Source organism: Danio rerio, chromosome 13 (genome assembly GCF_049306965.1).
Source record: "Danio rerio strain Tuebingen ecotype United States chromosome 13, GRCz12tu, whole genome shotgun sequence".
Taxonomy (NCBI): domain Eukaryota; kingdom Metazoa; phylum Chordata; class Actinopteri; order Cypriniformes; family Danionidae; genus Danio; species Danio rerio.
In genome coordinates, this window is record NC_133188.1 from 55176373 (window position 1) to 55190000 (window position 13628).

Sequence of the window (13628 nt, forward strand, 5' to 3'; positions counted from 1 at the left end):
CACACACACACACACACACACACACACACACACACACACACACACACACACACACACACACACACATATATATATATATATATCTGAGAAATGAACTCATTAACTTTTAAGAATAGTCATTGTGTTATGAGATGAAAAAAAATATTTAAAAATGGCCAAATAAAATGTTGAGAATAAAAACTAAATTACATAAAAATAAGTTTGGAGAAAAAAATTATATCCATATTTAAGATAGATTTTAATTGTGAACTTTTGCACAGTGAAATTATTGTCTAATTACACAAAATAAAAAAGTGGGAATAAGCAAAAAATAAAAGAATGATTAAGTTATTCAGATGATGATTAAATGATTCATAAAATCAAGACAAAAAACTCACACTCACTCAGATCTACACAATTTTCTTGTGATGTTTTGTGTGATAATGAGAGCTAAGCTTATAGCTTATATAGATATATACATTTTTATATTATTTTATTTCTAAACTAAGCTCAATTGTCTGTAATAAAAATGTTTTGTATTATGACATTACTGCCATGAGAAGTCTGCAAAAAAAAAAAAAAAAAACGATGAGGGTGGGGGACTTTTATTTTTGCTTTCAATTGTGCTTTTAATTACTAAAAATATATAATTGTACAAATTATAAATGTATAATTTAAAAAATACACATTCATTCGTTCATTTCTTTCGGCTTAGTCTCTTTATTAAACAGGGGTCGCCACAGCGGAATGAACCGCCAACTTATCCAGCATAAGTTTTAAGATGCCCTTTAAGCTGCAATTCAACACTGGAAAACACCCATTCACTCTTGCATTTACACACATACACTACAGTCAATTTTGGACTTGTGGGGGAAACCGGAGCACCCGGAGGACGCCAACAAGTGGAGAACATGCAAACTACACACAGAAACGCCAACTGACCCAGCCAGGACTCAAACCAGCGATCTCCTTGCTTTGAGGCAACAGTGCTAACCACTGAGCCACCATGTCACCTAAACTAAGCTTAATTTTTTATGTTTTGTATTATGTCATGTCTACCATGAAATAAAAGGGTATCTTCAATATTGTTTTTAATTACTACAACTAGTATAGGCTGTAAAAAAATAAAAATCAGTGTAACATTTCAAAAATACACAGTGATGCTGTAAATATATATATATTTAAAATATTTTATTTTCTATTGTGTCATAATTGTCATTGTCAATATAACACAAGTAAAGCAAAAATCAGTACATGTATTCTTTTCGTTTACAGTTTGAGGTGAAGTTCTACATGATCAGGTTATGTTTTGACAGATTTACTGAGACTCACTCGTCCTGAACATAACCTTCAATAAAAACAGAAGCATGGTCTGAGCTCTGGATCACAGCAGGTCTCCGTCAACACCAATGGAAATGCATGCGTCAGTCTAAATTTGTCTGAGAAACCATCATAATCTCACGACAACTGGTCACTTTTTAATGTAGTGGCTAATTTGCATGAATTCGTACGATCTTATTCTTATAATTTAGTACGATTTGCTCCTCCCCCAATGGCTTTTGGGTTTAGGGGTGGGGTTTGGCGCCACGCCTCCTTTTTAGAATTGTACATTTGCATATGCAAACTAGTACAAATTCATAAGAATTAGCCACGAAATGAACAAAGTGTAAAATAGTTACGTTTCCTCATAAGATCAGGCTGGAAAACGCACACAAAATAAGACGCACGTTTGACTGCAGTTTCTGGTTAAATGAACACTAGGGGGCAGCATGTCACACAATGCTTTTGGTATTTTCACACTCATGATATGTACAGGGAGAAATGATCGCTAAATAAAGCTTTACACTAAATAAATCCTAAAAAACAACAACTTCATGCCATCTATGATTTGCACTGAAATCTAATTTCTGCATGGAAATTCTGAATGCACTTGGCGGAAAACTGAACACCGACAATGTTTAGTAATAATTTGTTATTGTTTAATTAAATAACAGGATTTTAAAATCAATTCATAACAAGTTTTATTTATTATTTAAATCAACCACAGCGAGTTTTAATGATAGTGAATGACTTATAGGGCCAATCCCAATTACAATTTTGTACCCCTACCCCTTCCCCTTGGCCCTTACAACTGAGGGTTAAGGGGAAGGGCTTCAAAATTTACCCCTAAGAATTGGGACAGCAGTACAGCACCTGCACACGTCATCATATGTCATCGTGAGCTCTTACTTCATATAAGATTGATGATCGCGACTGCCAGGGCCGGAGTGGGACTCCTTTTTAGCTATAGAGTTTCAAGCCTTAGAACGGCCCACCTCATTCGACGACTGACTATATTAAAATAACGTCATTTACGATTCAGTTTCAAATTACACAAACACGTGTTTTTCAAGGACACAGCTGCTTTAGAACTTCAAATGTTTTCATAAATATGAGATATCCATCTCTGGATATCCTTTATAGATATCCAGTCCTTTGTAACGGTCGTCAGCGTCAACAAAAAAATGGTACCCCTACATAAATATAAATAACAGTATTATATGTCTTAACATTGAAAATGAAAATAATATATTCTGGTGAGGTTCGAACTCGAATTGGCGGTGTCCTAACGTAACGTGCTAACCACTAGACCACGATGACGCTGTTAAGTCATGCACTGATATCTGCTGCTATTGATGTCCACTCTTCTTTATCCTACTCTTTTCTCCCCTTATTAGATTTCTGCTCAAGTTATGTCAGATTTAATAATGTAGTGAATCATCTGATTTTCATTGAGCAGGTGTAATATTCATTAATATTAATTAATATTCACTAAGGTGCCGCTGTTTGGGGTGGAATGGGGTGCAGCCCGCAGGTTAATGATGATCATTATTAACCTGCAGGCTGCATTTTCCTCACAGGGCTGCGAGAAAATAAATAAAAAGAGCGGAGCTGCGGCAAAATAATGAATAAAAAGAGTGAGGTTATGGTCAAATAAACAAATAATGAAAAAAGTGCAACTGCTGAGAGTGCAAGCAGCTAGGGACACCAGCCCTCGCGGCCAAAAATGGACTGGCCCACCGGGAATTCTCCCGGTTCTCCCGATTAGCCAATCCAGGCCTGGCGACTGCTGTGGTTATTCCAGTTGTGTTAATTTTTGGTATTTATCTTGAGGAAATCACTGAAGGCATCTATCATGTTTGCCTTCAATGAACAAACTTCAATTAGTACAAACGCAGCTGCCAGAGTTCTTACCAGCTCTAGAAAATATGATCATATCACCCCAATTGTATCCGCCTTACACTGGCTGCCTGTTAAGTTTCTTGTTGAATTTAAAATATTGCTTCTTATATATAAAGCTTTAAATAATCGAGCTCCTGTTCATCTAACTAACCTTCTGTCTCACTACAATCCATCTCGCTCTTTAAGATCTCAAAACTCAGGGCTTCTGGTAGTCCCTAGAATAGGAACGTCTACTAAAGGAGGTCGAGCCTTCTCGTTTATGGCTCCTACCCTCTGGAATAGCCTTCCTGATAACGTTCGAGGCTCAGACACACTCTCCCAATTCAAAACTAGATTAAAGACCCTATCTGTTTAGTAAAGCATACACTCAGTGCATCACTTAGCGGGTTCCACACAGGTTTCTGCATCTCGTTCATTTACACTATGTACAGCAGCTACGCTACTTACTCTCTCTATTCTCCATTTCCACCTGGGGATACTCACCCCGAGGCCCTCAGACTATGCAGAGTCACTGATTCCATCCAAGACCAGCGACGAGATGATCCCAAGGTTCCATAATCCTGGACCAGGCCGTATCCTGAATTTAGAATTTAGATACGCATTTTAACCCAACAGTTGGGTTTTTCCATATTTGACCCAATCCTGGACTACAACAATGCCGTATTCAAATCACCCCTTGCTCTTAAACTATAAGTGGGAATGGAACACAGCCAGGAGCTATGTTTATAACTTCAGCTCCAGGGATGTAGTTGCGAGTGCTCAAGTTTGCGAAGCAGTTAGCGAATGTTCGTTGGAGCGACTGTTTTGGGAAACGGCAATTCAACAAACTATGTTTGTAATGACAGAACTTGCGCCCTTAGTTGTCTAACAATGGTTTTGGGAAACGCACCGCTGAAATGAAACACTGAAAACTGAACTACACTGTTTCAATTTAATATGATCTTCTATGTGAAGCTGCTTTGACACAACCTACATTGTAAAAGCGATATAGAAATAAAGGTAAATTGAACTGAAAAAAAAAAACAAAACAAAAAAAAAAAACAATGTTGGGTTTATCCATTTTTGACCCTATGTTGGATTAATACGACCCAGAAATGTTTAGAGTGACACCTACAATAAAACACACCCTAAGTAACATATTTCATATTCACAACAATGTAAACAGCACCCTCTAGTGGATCAGTCATCTGAAACGTGCAATGAAACACACTCAGAGCAACGTAGATAACATTTCACACAAATGTAGCCTGAGGCATGTATTTCCAGAGAGCCTATGCTGTTAACGTTATCTACACTAATGAAGTGCTTTACTACACTGTAAAAGATATCTGTAAATTAGCACTTTTCCATTTTTTTTTTTATTCATGGATTATTTTTCAGTGTTTAATTATACTTTTGAGTTGCATTATGGGATCTTGATCTTTCTTCCAACTACTTTTAACCTTACAAAGTGTTTTCTGCACATGTGCAATAGTGTGCAGTGCTAGTGTGATATATCACGCTACAGAAACATACACTGCAGCACATTTACTGTTATTTTACACACTTATTTTCCTAGAAAGTATTTATTATGCATTATTTTATCATTACAAATGACTAAATTGTCACTAAAAGTTGCATTTTCAACTTTAAAGTTCCACAGAGCAGAGATCAACATCCCATAATGCAATTCACGACCGCAAATAAACCCAAAACACTTCATAACCGATACTGTTTACAGTGCAGTTAATCCTCTGCAGCAGCTGTTCATCAATGAAACACACTATTCGCATCACACTGTTGTCATTTTCCTCCTCAATGTTGATGTTCTTGTACAAACAAATGTGATTCGCCACAGCAACAGTACAGAATCAGCGCAGATCTGTAAGAGAGCAACTAGAGACGCTCCACAAACTAGTCAGACGCTTCACCAGCACTTTGGTTCATATATGTCTGCGTTTACCAGCATATCAGACTTACATTCATTTGAGCACAGAGTTTTAACTGGTCTTATTTGCAGTTTGTAACGCGGCCATCTTTCAATGTAAACAGTTTGTAAAGTGCTTGATAAATGAAGATGTTGTTGAAGATGTTGATGAAAGTGACTCTGAATCACTTTGAGTCGTTGAATCTCTGAATCTTTTACCGATTTACACCAACTTTATCAAAGTGACTCATTTGCATAATCCAGCCTCCTTCTGTCATACGAATACTTTATAAGGGGGCAATCAAAACAAACTCAGCCAGCTGACCAATCAGAGCAGAGTTGGCTTATGAAATGGGGAGGGGCTTACAGATCTTAAGCACTCAATGGATTCAAACACATATTCTATTATATTACATGTCTTTAAATCTGCTGTTTAGGACACTTTAAATTACCAGGTGACCTGCTCTTTAATGTGACATATTTTGACGCAGGGCGCAAACGCTTTCAGAGCATGTCAGAATCCACTTTTGCTAATATAAGGACGGAAAATCTGCTATGCACCATGGCGCATGGTCTAAAAGGGTTAAGCTTATTTTCTTAATGAGTTATTGGTGTGCTTTGAGAATAAACCAATCAGAGTCTCATCTCCCATTCCTTGTAAGAGTCAGATGCGTCACGCCATGGTGTATTTGCTATTTACATGACGACTTTGTAAGTGGAAAAACTGAGCATTTCACAAGCAAGAAAACATTCAAACAGAGCATCTGCAGCACGAGAATGAGAGATAAGGCATCTCATTATTTACTTTCACTTTCACTCTCGTGGATAGTGAAACCTTGTACGCACAGACATCCATTAGCCTATACATAATTAAATTCGTTTGTTAAGCGCAAATATTTGTTTCAAAACTATTTCTAAATTCAGTTCTAATTTCCAGCAAACGAATAAATGAACAATAATAATGAAGTGTGCTCAAAAACCTGAGTTATATCCTAAAACACATGCTGTGCCCCATATGGTCTAAAACCTGACAGGTGGACAAATCTAAGCTTGTTTTTAATAAAACAAACATAAATATGGATATAATAAATAATACTGCAAATAATAATAACATTATAAAAAAGTAAATCGTCACGAATAAACTGAAAAAGTTCCCAGAGATGAAGAAGGCATGAAATCAGTGGTGTTTATATTTATGTAGGCTGGAAAATAATATGTTTGTAATATTTTAATCCTTTATATTTATATCATATATATATTATTATTAAATCCTATTTATATACTTAATATTTTAATTATTTTTCATTTGTAAACATATTTGTGTATTGCTCTACATCTTGTGTGTATTAAGCAGTGTGTAAGCGACATATAGACCGGCTTTGTTCTGGTGAGTTGAAAAATCTATTATAGTTTCTCAAAATAGCAACGCGCCAGCAATACGCCTCAGAACGCCTCGCTTTTAGACCCGAACGCCTATGGGCGCACATATGAGCGCAAATGCATTTGCTATTTAAACAGCGTAGCGCAAAACGTCAAAACGACTCGTGCAAACAATTGCGTCGCGCCTTGCGCCAAATTGTGCCGGGTGTATGAGAGGGCCCATAATGTTCAGTAATATAAGACAAAAAAGTCTCATTCTAAATTTTATCTCGCAATTTACAGAATTTCAACTTTATTTCCCACAAATCTTTTTTTAAATCCAATTAGCGTTTTTATTTCACGCTGTCATGGGTTTAAAGCGTTTCTTAAATTATTTATTTATTAATTTTCTCAAAGCTTTATATTTTGGACTAACTGATAGTAAATATGATCACTATCAAAAAACAACATCAGTTTCTTAGTATCTTTATAGATATCTGACTTGTTATATGACTATATCTATATATATCTATATCTATCTATCTATCTATCTATCTATCTATCTATATATATATATATATATATATATATATATATATATATATATATATATATATATATATATATATATATGAATAAACATGCATCACAATAAGATTGTCAAAACTGTGTGGTTGAAATGAATGGAAAGTTTATTTGCTATTGATAAACAGAAATCTTAAATCTGGAATATTGTTAACAAAAAGTGCACTAAAAGTTACCCACATAAAAAATACTTTAATAATCTATAGTAAATTCCATAGTGTTTTTGAATTGTATAGTAAAGTATATTATAGTATATACATTATATAAACTAAAATAAACAGTGTTGTGTTGTAATGTAGTATAATGTACCCTGTAGTTGTAGAAAACAGCATTTGTTTATGGTCCTATAGTATTTGTGTTACCATAGCAACTATAAAATCCTGAGAAGAGATCAATTACAGTAGTTGGGTTACCATAGCAACTATTGAATGCCGACAAAACAGGTCAATCACTGTTGTTGTTACCATAGCAACTGTAGAATCACAACACATCAACTACTGTTATTGTTGTTGTGTTACCATTGCAACTGTAGAATCACAACAAATCAACTATTGTTATTGTTGTTGTGTTACCATAGCAACTGTAGAATCGCAAGAACAGATCAATTACTGTTGTTGTTGCAAGACCATAGACACTACAGAATCACCACAACAGATCAATTGCTATAGTTGTTGTGTTACCATGGCAACAGTAGAATCACCACAACAGATCGATTACCATTGTTGTATTACCATAGCAACTACAGAATCACCACAACAGATCAATTGCGATAGTTCTTGTGTTACCATTGCAACTGTAGAATCACCACAACAGATCAATTACTACTGTTGTGTTACCATAGCAACTGTAGAATCGCAACAACAGATCAATTACTGTTGTTGTTGTTGCGTGACCATAGCAACTACAGAATCACAACAGATCAATTGCTATAGTTGGTGTTACTATAGCAACTGTAGAATCACCACAACAAATCGATTACTATTGTTGTGTTACCATAGCAACTATAGAATCACCACAACACATCAAGTATAGTTATTGTTGTTGCATTACCATAGCAACTACAGTACTACCACAACAGATCAATTGCTATTGTTGTTACCATAGCAACTGTAGAATCACTACAACACATAAATTACTGTTATTGTTGCTGTGTTACCATAGCAACCACAGAATTGCTACAACAGATCAATTACTAAAGTTGGTGAGTTACCATAGCAACTTTAGAATCACCCCAACAGATCAACTACTAAAATTGGTGATACTAAAGCAACTGTAGAATCACAACAGATCAATTACTTAAGTTGTTATCATAGTGACTGTAGAATCGCCACAACAGATCAATTACTACTGTTGTGTTACCATAGCAACTGTAGAATCGCAACAACACATCAATTACTGTTGTTGTTGTTGCGTGACCATAGCAACTACAGAATCACAACAGATCAATTGCTATAGTTGGTGTTACTATAGCAACTGTAGAATCACCACAACAAATCGATTACTATTGTTGTGTTACCACAGCAACTGTAGAATCACCACAACAGATCGATTACTATTGTTGTGTTACCATAGCAACTATAGAATCACCACAACACATCAAGTATAGTTATTGTTGTTGCATTACCATAGCAACTACAGTACTACCACAACAGATCAATTGCTATTGTTGTTACCATAGCAACTGTAGAATCACTACAACACATCAATTACTGTTATTGTTGCTGTGTTACCATAGCAACCACAGAATTGCTACAACAGATCAATTACTAAAGTTGGTGTGTTACCATAGCAACTTTAGAATCACCCCAACAGATCAACTACTAAAATTGGTGATACTAAAGCAACTGTAGAATCACAACAGATCAATTACTTAAGTTGTTATCATAGTGACTGTAGAATCGCCACAACAGATAAAGTTGTTGTGTGACCATAGCAACTATAGAATCACCACAAGTGATTATCTGAAGTACTTTACTACCGTGTGGTTCAAAAACACTACAGTATTTACTTTAAATGACTATAGTATTTTTTCAATTGGCTGAAGTGTAGTAATGAGCATTACATTGTACATTTATATAGAAGTTTTTTCCATCAAATCTTTTGTCAAAGATGTTTTTTTCAATACGCTTTGAGCAAAACACTCTGTATTGAATCTAATCTGTCCATGATGAGGATGAGCGTCTCACTGCAGGATGTGGAGCGTCGTCTGTTTACACCACACACTTCAACAGCAGAACAGGAGTCAGACACAAGCAGGCCTGTTTTGTGTATTACTAAGATTTCGCTAGTTGACATTCACAGTATATATTCAGCATGGACTACAGATGGATGCTTTAAAATTGCTGGTGAACTTTCGTGTTTTTAGAATTTTTGCTCAGTTTCTAGAAAGGATTCGTATGCGGGACTCTCAGATACACGTCATCTTACGTCTATGAAAATAAATATATGGCAAAATCCTCTGACGTGTTTCTACCGATTGCATTTGCGTACACCCAAACACACAACGTTCTCCAGAATGAACAAACACACACTCACAACGGCCATGTTTGAAACCTGGAGGGAGAACTGGACCTGGCTGCTAAACATAAGCTTCATTTGCAGAGTCAGAAACACATTAAACCCTTGTAAAAGTGGAGTGAATCTGGATTAAGTGCAACGTGAACACCAACAATAAACTGCAGATTGAAAAGCAGGGGCCTCGTTTATCAGACACACGCAACACAGATACAGACGTGGATTTAAAACTATAACTATTGTGAAAAGTGCTACACAAATACACTTGAACTGAACTGGTGTTGTTTTGTTGTTGTTTTTGTACTATAAATAATCCAACACTGAAAATGTAGAGAAAACTAAGCAGTAACTATATGAATTTGTATTATAACACAAGTGATCGATATCTTTTCTACACAGTGTATGTAATGTTAATATGAATGTGTGTGGCAAACAATACATTCAGCCCAGGCTCATTGTGGAAATGTAGTCCCGCGGACGTTTCTGGAGACCGCGGAATACGTCCCGGCGGGTACGTACGGCTGCAGTTTTTGTTTTTGCGAATCCGCGAGAGGCAACTGTTGTGCGCTTTTTGCATCTCAGATGCCTCTCGCGAGTGCGGTTCGCGCCCGCGCTGTTCTCGCGTGAACCGAGCGGAGGCCGCTGTCCGACTGACTGGATGATTGACTGCGCGACCGGCCAATCGGCTGACACGCCCTCCTCCTTCTCTGAACCCAACCAATTTTACCGATCGACCCGCCCACCCGCTCGCTTCCCTAAACCCAAGCAACAGTTTACAAAAAGCCGTCCAAAAAAATAAAAGCCCTGATTTTTTTTTTTTCTACCGCGTTTTCGGATTTCACCGCGTTCTCACCCTGTTACGAAACTCGTTCTCTTAATTTTTGGGATTCTGTTTTTGTCTTACCTGATTGCTGGAACCGCTCTTCCCCGGACTCGAAACCGGTCGCCGTGGTCGACTCCTCTCTGCATCTCGAGCCTGCCGACATACACGGTGAGCTGAGTGGACAAACGGGTTGCAGCAGGGAAGCCCTCCACAAGGAGGTAAGCGGTCGACTGGCTGGCCGGCAAGCGCAATAGGGAACAGCATCACACCGCCCCTTAGCATTCGATTGAAAAAAAATTTCAAGCGACTACATTTTCAGAATGAGCTTGGGTTGAATACATTATATGGTTAAAATGACAGACTTTTCTTTCTGCTAATACTCTAATAATGACAATTATATGACATGTAGTCTCAATGATAAGTCGCTCTGGTCAAAAGCGTCGGCTAAATGACTGAATGTAACATTTGGTCAACAAAAGGGACCATCAAAATAAAGTCATAACCAATAATTGATGCCTGTCCATTGAATGAACACAAAATAATGCACAACTGAGGTGTAACAAACAGTCTGCTTCACATCAAAACCTCCGTTGTGCAGTATTGTCTAATAATTCAATAGTCCATAGTCTATTATTCCTTACTTATACTACGGTCTGTTGAATGCTTCATTCTGATTGGCTGATGAGCAATACAAGGTGTGCCATTATTTTCAGATAAATGCACAGCTAAAGTAGTTCTGGCAGGTGTTGAGCGCATAACAGATCAACTGCTATAGTTGTTGTGTTACCATAGCAACTGTAGAATCACCACAACAAATCGATTACTATTGTTGTGTTACGATAGCAACTACAGAATCACCACGACAGATCAATTGCTATAGTTGTTGTGTTACCATAGCAACTGTAGAATCACCACAACAAATCGATAACTGTTTTTGTGTTACCATAGCAACTACAGAATCACCACGACAGATCAATTGCTATAGCTGTTGTGTTACCATAGCAACTGTAGAATCACCACAACAAATCGATTACTATTGTTGTGTTACCATAGCAACTACAGAATCACCACGACAGATCAATTGCTATAGTTGTTGTGTTACCATAGCAACTGTAGAATCACCACAACAAATCGATTACTGTTGTTGTGTTACCATAGCAACTACAGAATCACCACGACAGATCAATTGCTATAGCTGTTGTGTTACCACAGCAACTGTAGAATCACCACAACAAATCGATTACTATTACTATACTGAATAGTTTAGTTTTAAACAGCATGCGAATGTGTGTGCGATATTTCCAACAGTCATGTGCCGTGTCGCAGCGCATCTGGTGTGTGACCCGCTTTAGAGTTCGTTCACAGCTACACCAGTCAAAAAGCACAACAGAAGGCTTTGAAGGAGAGGTGGAAGAAACTAGTCCCACTACCCCAGCGTTCACCATCGCATAAGCAGAATAATTAATGCCGATACACTGAATTACTAGCGCGGGTGTGCATTATGTTCTAATAATTCAACACACCGTCATAAATGTTTCAATATTCAATGTTTGTCTGTATAAATGAGGCCCCGGCTTTTATTTCTCGCATTTGTAAAGATCATTAGAAAGGGGTAGTTCACCCTAAAAATGAAAACGTGCATTTCTTTCTTCTATTGAACACTGTAGCGAGTGGGCGGGGCCAAGGGCTGCGGGAACGTGATGAGGCCCAAGAGTCCCGCGGAGGAACCTGGATTATAAAAGGAGGAGAGACAGCAGTGGAGGACTTTGTTTTCCTTTCAGATTGGCGTCAGTTTCCGTGAAGAGCTGCCGTCTGTTTGTTTTATTCATTCATTCATTCATTTTCTTTTCAGCTTAGTCTCTTTATTAATCTGGGGTCGCCACAATGGAATGAACCGCCAACTTATCCAGCATGTTTTACACAGCGGATGCCCTTCCAGCTGCAACCCAGTACAGGGAAACACATTCTTATTCACACTCATACACTACGGTCAATTTAGCTTACCCAATTCCCCTACAGCGCATGTGTTTGGACTGTGGGGGAAACCCACGCCAACACGGGGAGAACATGCAAACTCCACACAGAAATGCCAACTGACCCATCCGGGGCTCGAACCAGCGACCTTCTTACTGTGAGGCCACAGTGAGAACCACTGAGCCACCATGCCGCCCTCACAAAAGAAGATATTATGAAGAACCATTTCAAAACAAGAAGAGAGTAAATAATGCAGAAGTAAAATTTCTGAGTGAACTACCCCCTTAAATCCTCCTTTATGATGACCAATGATGCACACACACACACACACACGCACACACACACAGAAAAAGTTCTTTAAATCCTAATGTCCGCTCGAGCCCACAAACTACACGGTAGTTTCGTTCCTCCAGGGCCCGGTGCGTATATTCCCAATGCTGTCGGACGGGTAGAGCGCGCTGGCTTTCAGGATGCCGTTCTGACTGGGCACCGACTGTCTGCGCGCCTGCAGCTCCACATGATGCAGATCCTCCTGCACCGGCTTCCCACACACACACACGCACACCTCGCTGGCGTCCGGCGCGCACGACAGATCCTCGTCGGCGCAGCACACGTGGTGATGGCAGAGCGCCAGGGCCTCGTGATGGCAGACGTGGTGGCAGATGTGTGTGTGCGGGCTGCCGTGCACGCTCTCGGGAATGTGAAATGAAAGTTCCCGCTCTCGCCGGCGAGTCTTAGTCCTGATTGGTGGTTTAATGCAGCGGTGCATCCGGTAGCCCTGCGGATCTGCATGCAGCAGCACATGCGGCGCTTCGTCGTCCTCCAGGATCTGCTGCGTGTGTAGTGCGCCGCAGCACGGAGACACCGGCGTCTGTGCGCATCTGCATGCACAGTGCGAGTGGCTGAGGATGGATTTGGGAGCGTCCGCGCGCATGTGCGTGTCTCCGTTTGCATTGATCTTTTTAATCCGTGCGTGCTGTGGTTTAGCGCGCCGCCCCGGGCAGCAGGCGCACCAGCAGTGCCACACGTCGTCTCTCTTGGCGCAGTGATGAATGAGCACGAATAATCCCAGCGTGACCGAGAAGGCTCCGTACAAACAGCTGAAGATCATGTCTAGGAAGTGCGCTTGGGAGACAGCGAGGGCGCCGAACGTCCAGGTGGAGATGAAGAGGAAGAGTGTGAACGCCGCCGTGCGCAGCTGGGCTTTGAAGGAGTGCTCGTTCGCCAGCGTGGACGGGTTGATGAGTCCCGGGCACCCGCCGTGGC

The 13628-nt window shown here is 39.2% G+C and overlaps 1 protein-coding gene and 1 long non-coding RNA gene across 2 annotated transcripts in view; one reads left to right on the top strand and one right to left on the bottom strand.

The window, feature by feature from the left end:
* Positions 1-686: 686 nt before the first annotated feature.
* Positions 687-4279, top strand: LOC141377009 (uncharacterized). Its single transcript, XR_012388757.1, has 2 exons — positions 687-2270; positions 2471-4279. It is a non-coding gene; the product is annotated as an uncharacterized lncRNA (long non-coding RNA).
* Positions 4280-7142: 2863 nt separating this feature from the next.
* adgra1b (adhesion G protein-coupled receptor A1b) overlaps positions 7143-13628 on the bottom strand; it is a 168783-nt gene continuing 162297 nt past the window's right edge. Inside the window, exon 19 of the mRNA XM_073920362.1 lies at positions 7143-13628. This exon is cut by the window's right edge and continues 212 nt beyond it. Within this exon, the coding sequence (XP_073776463.1) occupies positions 12751-13628 (878 nt within the window). The 3' untranslated portion in view covers positions 7143-12750.